This window comes from Neoarius graeffei, chromosome 26 (genome assembly GCF_027579695.1).
Source record: "Neoarius graeffei isolate fNeoGra1 chromosome 26, fNeoGra1.pri, whole genome shotgun sequence".
Taxonomy (NCBI): domain Eukaryota; kingdom Metazoa; phylum Chordata; class Actinopteri; order Siluriformes; family Ariidae; genus Neoarius; species Neoarius graeffei.
The window spans coordinates 11891751-11904696 of NC_083594.1; the positions used below are offsets into that span (position 1 = coordinate 11891751).

At 38.8% G+C, this 12946-nt stretch overlaps 1 protein-coding gene across 3 annotated transcripts in view; it reads right to left on the minus strand.

Annotated features, from left to right (window-relative positions):
- Window positions 1-2706: 2706 nt before the first annotated feature.
- The window catches only part of dennd6aa (DENN/MADD domain containing 6Aa), a 77013-nt gene continuing 66773 nt past the window's right edge, over window positions 2707-12946 (minus strand). For all 3 annotated transcript variants that reach the window (XM_060910303.1, XM_060910301.1, XM_060910302.1), the window contains 7 exons: window positions 12504-12568; window positions 12323-12412; window positions 9156-9209; window positions 8298-8407; window positions 6526-6628; window positions 5058-5132; window positions 2707-4969 (listed from right to left, as the gene is read on the minus strand). In XM_060910303.1, coding sequence (XP_060766286.1) covers window positions 4838-4969; window positions 5058-5132; window positions 6526-6628; window positions 8298-8407; window positions 9156-9209; window positions 12323-12412; window positions 12504-12568 — 629 coding nt within the window. In that variant the 3' untranslated portion in view covers window positions 2707-4837. The remainder of the gene's footprint in view (window positions 4970-5057; window positions 5133-6525; window positions 6629-8297; window positions 8408-9155; window positions 9210-12322; window positions 12413-12503; window positions 12569-12946) is intronic.

Consider the following 12946-nt stretch of genomic DNA (forward strand, 5'->3'; position numbering starts at 1 on the left):
ACAAACCATTAAAAAAATATTGTAAATTTGTGTTTGAAGTTTCTGTCAGCTTGTTCTGCTCAGCTAGAATGTCATTTCTACTTGTTGGCTCATCCGGCCGATAGGCGATGAACTTATGCCATCATGTGTTGCCCATCGTCTGTCATCCACATTTCATGAAAATCACTTCTCTCTGTTCTTCACTGATTTTTATTCTTTTTGGCAGGAAGGCAGGTCTGCCTGGGGTGCATGTAGCTTCTACTCAAATTTGCATAATTGCAATTAATAATGAAGATATGGAGTAATTAAGCCCTAACAAGCAGTTTCTATACAAATCACTTCTTCTCCCTCAATTCTTCACAGATTTTGATTCTTTCTGGCATGAAGGTAGGGGTACCTAGGGTGCAGTGGCGGCTGGTAGTCTTTCAAAGAGGGGAGGCTGGTCGGTTACGATATTTCCAGATTTTAAAAGAAAAAACATCAATTTTGCCCATACTCTTGCCTCTGATCTGGCTGATTGTTGGCAGGGTCACAAACTGTGAAATAACAGGTTCTTTTGGCCCATTAGCCTACTGTCCAATATACATGATGGTGGTGTTGGGGGGGAGGGGTATATTTTAACATTTTATATTTTAAAATTGTGGCATGTTTAAAAATTGATCATTATTGAAAGCAGCTCTTTGTCAGGAACCTCAGCAGTAGAGCTGGGCGCCACACATTTCATTCAATGACGCTTTCCCTATATTTTACTTATTTTGACTAAGAAATGTTTTGACAATTTTGATAACCCTTCACTTTTAATCCAGGTCTGTAGTGTGAAATGTTCTTGGCTGTGTTTTTGTTTAAAAATGTTTTCCAAATTGTAGCTGTGTTTAATTCATATCCAGAAAAATATATATTCCAATCTAATATACTCAGCATAAACATTTTAAATAGATTCTATATTTTTGGTCCATCCATGACATATTACTAAAGTAGCCTATTTACTGTTGTTGATGTGGGTCACTTGCTGTTAGCCAATTCACTTTCTCGTACCAGGAGAGCTGAAAGGAATGAGTATTATTCCCTACCTTTTTCACCAAGTCAATTTGAGGCATTGGTTTACCCTGCTCTTTAATTTTAATTTTTTCCTCGAAAGGAAGACTGGCAAATGGCTGATGTTCACTTTGTTAACCAAATAGATAGTGAAGCTCAGAATCCTGTCTAGTGTCATGGATATGCCATAATAATGCAAAACTCCACTGCCTTCCCAGGTTCGGTCTCTTTGGTGCAAAGTCCTTTTATCTTTCGCAACTCTTTCCACTTGGTTTGATGTCTCCCACTCATACAATAGTTTAAAAAAAAAAGTAATTCCATTTTTAATCTGCGCTGAGGAAATGCGGATGATAAATTCTGATTTTCATTTCCTCATGAAGACATTATTATTGATGGAGATTGAAGACGCTGGTGATATTATTTTTATGACTGACACTGGAGACTCCTTCCACACACCCTAAATAGTGAAGATATACAGTACTGTGCAAAAGTCTTAGGTACATGTACTATAAAGAAATGCTGTAGACCAAAAATGGCTTCAAAATAATGAAAATGTTGACATTAAAAAAAAAATACTATAAGCAGTAAGCCATAATAAATGTAACAAAGTCAATATTTGGTGTGAGACGACCCTTTGGTTTAAAAAAAAAAAAAATTGTCTGAGGTCCAATGAGTGCAGTTTTATGCGGAAATGAGCTGTAGGTTTTACTGAGCATCTTACAGAACTAGACACAGTTCATCTGGACACTTTGTCACACTCGCTTCTTCATTTTGCACCAAAACCCAGTAGACTTCATTATGTTTTCTTTTTTAACCTGAAAAGTGCTCTTTTGTAATATGCTGCTCAGATACAAACTTTTTTTTTTCCTGTAACATTTAATTTTGTGCTGGAAAATGAACGTTTGGACTCTAAAATGTTTTTGTACTGACTCAATAATGTAGAAGTCATAAAATAGAAATCTATAACAAAAAGTTTGTATGAAAAAAATAGGGGGGCTAAGACTTTTGCACAGAGCTGTGTTTTTCTATTCTGTTTATGCTGAACAGGTTACTGTAGAAGTGATGACATTAGAACAAGCATGTTAACATAAACCTTATAGGCAGGAAGGTCTCCTGCTTTTGAATCACACCACACTTACTGCACTATCAGGGTTGCATATTTAAGTTATTCCAAGAAATCGAGTCGCACATGAGCTGATTCTATCCACATTCACTGGATTTTGAGAAACAGAGCATTTTTATTGTTTTTTTTTTGCAAATTAAAAAAATAAAAACTTTATACAAAAATGTCCAACAAAATCATTTCCGCTTAGAACGTAAACAAACAGGCGAAATGACGGGAGCAATTTGTGAAAAATGCAATAATTCTTGGGGCAAAAAAAGAAAAGTTCTTACCGTCAAATACTTTTATTCCATATTTTGTTGCGCTTTTTCTTTTGCATTTTTTGAGGTTTTGTTTTTGAGTAGAGTTTTTATTTCGTCTTCGGTTGGTTCAGCAACATGCTCCGCCATTTTGTTTTTCTCTACTCACGGTATATGAGCTGATATCCTAGTAGTAGAGTAGCCAATCAGAGCGCGCAATTGCTCATATCCAGTGAATGTGGATAGAATAATAGAATATACTTAAATGTACCTGGGCAAAAAAAAAAAAAAAAAAAAAGAAATACAGAACGCAAACAGTCCGATTGTGCATGTTTATTTACAAAAAAAAAAAAAGAGGGGGGGAAAAAAAGAACACTTCATGATGGAGATATTGAATGCTAATGAAACATGTATGGAACATGATTAGTTGTCATGGCTTTGATAGAGAAAAATATTAATGCCAAAATATTGAACTTGGCGCAAACACTTGCTATACCTGTGCTTCTCTGTACACTGTTTAGAGTCCTAATCAACCTTTTTTGATATTACTACATAACCAACTAACTGTACATTACATCCTATAGAAATTATCAGGATCAAAAATACCAGTGTTACAAAATACTGTTTATTGAGCGTGTGTGTTATGCACAAGAGAATATCAATTTACTTTTATATAAAATTTAAGCATGTTAAAATAAGCTCATCTGTATGTATAAAACAAGTGGTTACCTAACAAACAGTTTATACAGGCTTGCACCAACTAACAGCCGGCTCAGTCGTATGGCCCATTTTACTGTCTCAGACCAAAAGCCAGCAGTTCTTTCCACCAAGTGTTGGATCGACAAGCCTACAAAAGCAGCCGATGGAGTTGGGGAATAACTAACCTCATTCTTCAACAAGGTTCTTCATCATCACCACCATCATCATCACTCAACCACTTCAGAAATGATACAACATAAAATCGTGACAGTTTTTCTTCAGGTTTCAGTCAATGATTCTGTTTGTTTAAAAAAAATAATAATCACACAACCACCATGATTAGGACAGTATCTTTGGTCATTTCTACATTTCGCTCCTCATCACATCACAAGGCACATGACAGAAGAACACCTGCAGGACTGTCAGGAGCTTCAACATGAACTTCATGCACTTCTCATCAGATCCATGAACATGATCATAACAGATGGGTCTGATAGACAGATTTGATAAAAGATTCTGCTCAAGTAGTAATTAATCCACATACACATCAGGTTCACTCAGGAAATAAGGAAAGACCAGATGAAACCATCAATCTAAATGTACAGTCCAGCAGTATCAGCAGGACGTCACCATGATTTTGCAACTAACTGAAAAGAGGGCGTTTCTTCCCAAACACGCTGATTTCCGAGGCCACAGTTTCTCAGCCCTGGTCCTCAAGAACCTCTGGTCCTGGATGTTTCAGTGCTCCATCACACCCACTTGAGGTTCAGCTCATGAAGGCTGTTAAACAGATCATGATTTCAATTTCCAGAAACTGTTCAGGACAGAGTGTACTCCAGGAGCAGCGATGGGAACCTGTACCCTAGACAATGATGAGTTTTTTTTTTTCTTGCTCTGTAAGGCAAAAGAAACTACTTGGGCATTACAATCAATCAAATTGGGGGGGGGGGGGGGGGGATTCCCTTTCGGTAAGGCTTCGTGCCAGTGCTCTATATTTAATGTTTTAATTGATGACACATTATAATATAAAATTGCACGGAACCTCCTGATGTAATGTAATGCTGTGTCAGATTTCCCCTTCAGAAAATGAAGCATGCATTTAGTTCACTGACATGTTTAGGTTTTCATGTGTTCTGTTAGTGTTGTTCACTCCGGCTGAAACAATTTTAAGTATTAAATCATCATCAGCTTCATCAAACCCGTAATTCATTCCAGGTTGGGGATTAAGGACCGGTTTCCTAGCTTTCAGATCTATGAACTGGACAATAGTGGGCTGGAAATCCTTTCTAGTCCAGACTTACGGTTAATTGATACCTAAAACACCCCTCGCCAACACTGCATTAAACATTCATTTCATCTCCCTATATTCATCCGCCCAACTTGGTTAATCTTAAAAAAAAAAAAAATCCAAGCAGTCATGTTTAAAAACAAGATGTCAGTCTCACACAGTGAGAGACAAAGAAAGAGTCATCGATATTAAGAACGAGCACATTCCTAACACCTCTCTTCATGTACAGTGCAGCGAACATCACTGAACTGATTTCGCATCTTCTGAGCTCCAGCAATGCCAGCATTGCGCCACAGCTCGGCCCTCTGTCGGATCTGTAGGACTAACAGCACTTAGAAAAGAAAAAAAACCCATGCCCACTGCTTATGTGGAGCAGTTCTGGTGTTAATCCCTCAAACCCCAAACCCTTGATCAGCTCAGCTCGGCTCAGCCGTCTAGTCCTCATTCCTACAGTAGAGTTTGTCTTCTTTGGGGTCAGGGCGTGGCTGGTTTGTGCAGGATGCCCTGAAGGTCCTCTGGAAGCGAGAGGATAATGGCGTCAATGTGGGACTGAAGTTTGGCCAGCGTCCCTGCTCTTACGGGCAGCCGCTCTCGCTCAGCCTGTGTCTGGAAAACAGAGGAGCTCGTTATGCAAAGTCGTGAAGCAAAGCTTGAAAGAACACCACCACAAGAAACAAAACGGATTTAAACCGACCAGTTTATCTTTCAGCTTGAGAACAAGATCAACCGTCTCCACTTCGGTGTGTTTTTGAATTCGCAGTTGCAGATCCTGGAACAAAGATGGCCATAAGCTCAGCGATAACCGTTCAGCATTTCTCATGAACATTTCAGCCACTTGACTATGGGTAAATACTAGTGCTGTCAAGCGATTAAAATATTTAATCGCGATTAATGTCGCGACGGTCATAGTTAACTCGCGATTAATCGCAATTTAATCGCACATTTTTGTCACATGAAAAACCATTGTAATTCTCTTATCAGCATAAAAACGTGAATGGGCTTGCTTTGTATTGCAAAGCATAACACGTCTTGACACAGCCACTGCAAAGTGAAACCTAAACCGAACACCGGGGCTAGCAAAAGAACCATGAGTGAAGTGATCTACTGCTTGAGTTAGTCTACAACTCTAATCAGAGAGACAGGTTACACAGTGACGGTAGGCTTGACATGCTTGATTATAATATAAAGTACACTATTATATTAACTTTAAGTTGTTCGTTGATAAATATTGCATTGAATCTGATCTTTACTGTTTCAGCTCACTTAACACATTTTGTACTTTTACACTTTCTGCCTGTTGATGCGTCATGCTGTCCAATCAGAGGCGGCCAAATTTGCATATTACAGGAAGGATTTCTGGGATAGCATTGAGTTTACAGTTCAGAGGGATCTGGCTTCTTTAGACGCTGTCTTCTTAAAACTGAATAAATATTTAAAAAGAGCCAAATGAGCCAGTCTTTTGAACGGCTCTTTTCAAAGAACGGATCACAAAGATGCGGATCCCATCAAAGAGCCATAAATCCCATCTCTACTAGCGCGCCCTGCCTGCGCTGGTTCTTTGGGGGAGGGCAGAGGACTCTGGCTGTGCGGGGCGTGGCATTAGTCTAGCTGCTATCGTTTTTCTAAGCAAAGTCTCTGTTGCAAGTTCCTGGCAGTTTCAAAAGCTTATGAAAAACCTACATCATGTCACAGAGCGTTAATCTCGCGATAAAAAAAATTATCGCCGTTAAAATTGAGTCAAGTTAACGCGTTAATACCGCGACATTTTTGACAGCACTAATAAATACCTAAAGATTGAGCACGGCCTCCTAGACATCCCTCATTTGAGGGATTGATTTATTATTCTGCGAAAATGCACTGGGAAGCTGGACTGTTTAATTTATGAGATGTTGCTCATCCAAGCAAAAAAGCCAAAATTAAACATCCAATCTGATTCCATACGTGCTCAGGTTTTTACTTGATGCACTCTCTGGGACTTTATAAAAACTTGAACTGACTCTTAATCACTTACTTAAAACACTGTTTATTTTACTCCGATGGTGAAGTCAGTGACGTCAAAACATCAGTTTATATTACATCGCTAGTTTTTATTATTAAATGTATAACAAAAGTGGTCTTAATTAACATTTCAGCAAAGCGTGTTTACTGTGATTGGTTCTAACCTCTTCACAAAGCGCCTCGAGATGCAGAGCCTCCAGCTTCTGAATCATCTCTTTCCTGCGGTTTCGGAACCAGCCGTCGAAGTTGGGTGACTTGAGGAACTGCCTACAGTGGAGAGAACGGTGGGGAAAATGATTCAGAACAAAAGGAACGCTTGCATTATTCAGCTGACCATCACACGTCCTTTACTTCAGCCAGGAACCAAAACTTAAAAAAAAAAAAAAGTCTCCCACTTTTTATTTTTTTTAAAAGAAGCAAATGCTTATACTGATTTAATTCACATGTGTAAATGTTATGATTCATAGAACATGCTTTGCTAATCATTCAGCATCTACACATAGCAAAGAAACATTAACACACACATTATTCGTTTCCGGGTGAGAGTACGCCGTGTGAGTATTAGCTGCTGCTTCTCACCGGAGCTCCCCCCCCTTGTTTTTTGTGTGTTTGTATGGTTTGATGTTTGTTCTTTGTTTGAATGTTTTGTCTGCCGGTTGTGGTGTAGCTCCGGACCCAGTTTTGGGTGTCGGTTTATTTCAGGCCGTGGTCCACCATGGGTGATACCTGTACTGCTCACTATGGACTGCAGTGAGCTTGTTCCTCTCCAACATTGTGGTTGTGTGGCAGAACTTCTGTGCTCACTTTGTAGATCGGTGGCGCAGGGTTCCGAGCGATGTTGCCTGGTGGCATCGCAGTGGTGGTTTGAGTCATACCCTCATGCACCTTCTGGTGGGACTGTGGACAGCTATGCCACAGGAATTACATCCTGACCCTTTTTTGGGGGACTTTTTTTAAACTGTAAAGCGACCTTGGGTATGAGAAAGGTGCTATATAAGTTTAACTTATTATTATTATTACTAGTACACAACTCATTCCAAGTGAGCTTCAACAATGCAGCTCTCAGTGTGTAGCAACAGCATGTGAGAACAGGTATGATCTCTACATTTAACAGTTATTCCATTCAATCTTGTCATACATGAGCTGATAGCCGATGAGGCGCGTAGCACCGAGTTGCCTATAATACATGTACGACGAGATTGAGTGGAATAACTGTTTTATTCTATCCACATTCACTAGATTTTGAGAAATGGAGCATTTTTATTTTTTTGCAAATTCGATAAATGAAAACTTCACACAAAATCATTTCCGCTTAGAATGTAAAAAACCGGTGAAACGACAGGAGCAATTTGTGAAAAACGCTATCATAATAATAATTCTTGAAAAATATATTTTTTAAAAAAGATACGTTCTTACCATCAAATACTTTCCATATATTTTTAATTTTCTGGGCTTTGTTTTCGAGTAGTTTTTATTTCATCCTCAGTTGGTTCAGCAACACGCTCTGCCATTTTGTTTTTCCTCTACTCATGGTATATGAGCTGATAGCCTAGTAGTAGAGTAGCCAATCAGAGTGCACGGTTGCTCATATCCAGTGAATGTGGATAGAATACATATAAACATAATTAATGGTGGCTGTACAAGATACACTTGTCATCATAGCAACAAAATGACCACGTCCACCCTAAAGCCCTTAATGCCTAACGCCCTTGGTTGCACACTAGCCACATTTGGCGCTGAAACAGAAAACCAAAAAGTGGAAAAAAACAAATAAATACAAATAAAACCAAAAAGATCCGGTAGTGGATGCAGATCAGTGGAAAAATGTGAGTAAAGAACCAGAGTTGTGCTCTGATCCTATCAGCTGTGTGGATTCACTGGATTCATTTCCATTCACTTCTAGTATTAAATGAATAAATAAATACTTATTCTGTACCTATAAAGACCGATCCAGTCTCCTTTGAGGCGGGATGTGAGTTGAGGACCGGCCTTTTCCAGAGTCTTCATAAACTCCTCCTGGACAAACGGCTTGAGCTGAGGAGGACTCTGAGAAGTGAGATTTGGGGGAGGGAACAAACAAACAAACAAACAAACAAACAAACAAACAAACAAACAAACAAACAAACAAACAAACAAACAAACAAACACCATCAGAGAAAACCAGAGGAGGACAATGAAAGTTAAAATAATGCTGAAGCATTCTTTATGTACAGTGGGCTCCAAAAATCTGAGAGCACTAGTGCAAATGTTCCTATTTCTAACTGAATACAATTTTCAGCTGTTTTACTAATTATATGATTTGACAACAACTTCATGGAAAAGTAGATCTTTGAAATATTTGCATGAATTTCCGAGTTTCGTAGTATTTGGTACTTCTCCTTTTTGCTTTAAGGACACTGTGAACTCGAGCCAGCATGGACTCCACAAATTTGTGCAAAACCTCATGATCCATTTTCAAATCAACTCCATCAATAGAAAAGATTAGACATGAGACGTTAGACAATCTGACCTTTTGTCCAAAGCAAACAGGCTGGTCAAGATCACAAAATTGCTTACATGTAAATAGAGACCTGAAAATAGTGCACAATCTTGAATATTAAACAATCGAAATATTGAGATTGAGAGTCTTTGTTTTAAATATTTCACAAATCTACAACCTTCTGTTTAGTTCCAATTTTAAGTGAAAGATTTTCACAGATTTTCAGTGCGAGTTGAGACTTTCAGACCTCACTCAATGTATGGTAACACAAATGAAAAGAGCGGGGGGGGGGGGGGGGGGGGGGGGGTGTCTTACTTTCCAAGCAGAGATGCTTTTCTGTAAAGGCATCAGACTGGCCACGTAGCGCTCCTGTAACATAAATGAGTGAGTGAGTGATTTTTATTCTGCCATGTCATAGCACCTGAGGCTATATTGTGGCAAAAACATTTTTAGCAGATATTACAGTTACTTTATAAATAAATAATTAAAACAAATTAATAAATAACTCATTGAGCTGCTTTAAAAACACAAAAGTGCCAGAAACTAACACTTTTGGTGGTGTGGTGACACCTTCTTAACATCATCATCCAAGGTATTTTGCGGGGGGGGATAATAATAATGTTTGTGGCGTTTAGCCCCGGGCCGCAGAGTAAAATACGCTTGATTGTCAACAATAACTTGCAAAAATAGCATGTTGGTGGTTCTTCACCTTTAAATTAAAAAAAAAATAAATGGGTGAGCTTTGTATGTCCAATCCAGCGCCCGGTACACACCATTTGGTCATGTCCATGTTGGAATGGGGATGAAGGTGTCTTTTTAATAACAAGGTTAATTTCATGCAAGTTGTTTTCAGGAGATTTATCCCATTCAGTCTGCCACATCTCTAAACCACAACGTCAAGGACGTAGGAGCTCATCTGGCCTGCCATCAAAACCACCATGATGACCAAAACATCAAACAGAACTGAAATGTGACAATGTGAGAGAGGACCAACCTCCACGACAAATTGTTTACAACAGAAAAAAAAAAAAAAATCAACGAAAGACTAAATTTTGTTCCCCGAGGGAAGATCGACCCAAAACAATCAATCAGAATTGAATTTACATGATAAATGAGAGGAGATACAATTCTAGTCAGAAGAAAATGTGTTAAAGTTGACCTGATTACTAATTTGTTTGCAAAAACTTGACAATACAACCAAGTTTTGCACAGAAGGTCTAGTTCTTTCAAATAAAACAAATCAGAACTGAAATCCATTGAGAACTGAGAGAGGAGACACGATTTAACTGAAAATAAACAAATTGTTTACAACAAGAAAATCAACAAACAAATGACCAAGTTTTGTTCCCCGAGGAAAGACTGACCCAAAACATCAATCGGAATTGCAATCCGGTGAGAACTCGAGAGGAGACAGAATTCTCGTGAAAAGTCAGAAAATTCGTGAAATTGACCTACGTAATTCGCAGTTCGTTAGCAAAAATTTGACAATACAATGACCAAGTGTTGTACAGAAGGTCTAGTTCTTTTAAACAAAACAATCAGAGCTGAAATCCATCGAGAACTGAGGGAGGAGATACAATTTAACTGAAAATAAACAAAATTGTAAACAAATTGTTTGCAACAGGAAAATCAACAAATGACCAAGTTTTGTTCTGCATGGGAAGATCGACCCAAAACATCGATCAGAACTGGAATCGGATGAGAAAGGAGATACAATTCTAGTGAGAGGCCTGGAAAAATGTGTTAATGGGCAATTCCATGTAAATGTCAACCTCACCATGCAAAAATAAAGCAACATGTAATACATCAAAACCACTCCCAGAGATCTCACCTAGGCCTGTATTTTACAGATGTGAATAAGTTGAACCAATTTGTAACCAACCTAATATGTCACTGTCAGTCTTTCTTTCTTATAATGTAAACCCCAAGCTAAAATCAACTTTGATCATGTACAATTCTATATTATTGCGACAAGCCACAGAAATGTATGCTAAAATCCACAAAACAGCAAAACAATAGCCATCCTAAATATTATTTAAGAACTTTGATAGTTTTAGCTGATATTTAGAGAGTTTTTCAAAGGGTTATGGTGGTTAAATTGCTGATTTTCTAAACATATGCCATGTCTATTTCAGACGCGTCACATCCATAACGGAATTTCGTCACATCCATAACGCTGACTTTTCCTTCCGAAACTCTGCATGAAATACAAAATATTTTAAACAAAGATTTTTTAATATTCACCTTGGACCCCTCTATCAAACGGATATCTCCATTTCGACATTAGGTTTACAATTTCACAGAGTTTGATAAAAATGTACAGTCACCCAAGAAAAGTGATACTTTTTCTGTCACGTCCATAACGCATCTTTTATTGGCATTTTCTGGCATGCCCTAGATGTACTATGGGAATTGTTCTTGTTCTATCACTTCTCCAGTATGGTACAGCCTTAAAATATGCAACACCTGTTTAAATACTGGGAGACAATAAAACATGCACTGGGTCATTTGTTGCCATTTTGAGTTCAAGTGTCACGTCCATAACGCTGGAATTGCTCTAATGTGGCCTAATTATTAACTCGTTAGCAAAAAAATTTGACAAAAAAACGACCCAATTTTGTGCAGAGTGATGAGTTCTTTCAAACTAAATAATCAGAACAGAAATCCATGGAGAACTGACGGAGGAGATACGATTTAACTGAATCATGGACGACGGACGGACAATGGATGCCACGCCATGGCAATAGATCGTGGGCATTATGGCCAGATGAGCTAAATATAGGACCAACATAAATGAGTAAACACTGAGATTAGCACAGAATACATTTTGTATTTCAACTAAAGAAAATTTCAATTTAGATTTTAATGGTAACTGTGTCTTTGCAGAGGAGTATAAACACAAAACCACACCAGTGACTCCACGTGACATCCAGCTTCGATTGGTAAATACTGGGACGGTGTTTTATTCTGGGTTTTCTGCTGAGCGTTGAAAGTACGCTGAAAAGCTCAAAAGGAAAAAATAAAGTAGCCCGATGCTCTGTTAAAGTCCGTTTGTCTCCTGAACCCTTCTCTCCCCACACACACCACGTTCTATAGTAACCATAACAACCAATAACTTTATACCAGTCGTAGCTCGTACCAGCCAGTTAACTTGCTCTGTAGATTATCCTCAGGAACAAAGTTGAATTAAAGAGTAATCTATGTTGCGAGTTCAAATCCCGATGATGCCACAGCCAAGAGAGTAAGACTAGACCGTGCTCTCTGGGTTGGAGGGCTGACATACATTCTCTCCTGTCAATCACAGTGATTCCAGCCCATTGTGGGCATCTCTGAGCTCAGGTACGCAGAAGGGGGCAGATAGCGCTTTCCTCGGAATGTTATGCTTCCCTGGGACAAACTAGGAGCAGCAGATTGTATGACGAGGAAAAGGTGATCATTCACACCATGAGGCACTTCGATCTCATGGTTAGAAAAAGTCTCACCAAAGGAATGATGAAGCTCTGTGTTAATTCCAAGAAGTATCGCCGCAAAATGGCATTCTGGGCCTCGGATGGACGTTTCTGCTGAACTCCCTGAGAATTAAAAAAAAAAATAATAATAATTATTGAGTAGATCAAACAAGCTGGAAATAAAGTGGCTACAGTTGTGATGGTATCTGCTAACCTTCTGGAGCTGCTTAATGATGTCTTCATCTTTGTTCAGAAAAGGCTTGTATGCAGTGTATACACCTGTTTCATGCAAAACGAAACCATTATTTATTTAATTAGTAGAACGTTAAAGGTCCCATGGCATGAAATTTTCACTTTCTGAGGTTTTTTAACGTTAAAATGAGTTCCTCTGACCTTCTTAAGTCACCCCAGTGGCTAGAAATTTCATAATGTGTAAACCAAACTATGCCCAACATTTGAGAATGGCGCGTCAAAACGGCACGTTGATAAGCTCTTCCCTTTACTATGTCAGCAAGGGAGATGATCCCCACGCCCCCCTCTGGATTCCCACCCACTGTATGGATTGCCCCGCCCAGTTGTAGTGAGGAGACCATAGAGGGAGGACACAACAACATGGCATCACCTAAGCGAGCGAAACATGGAAATTGTGCTGTACAT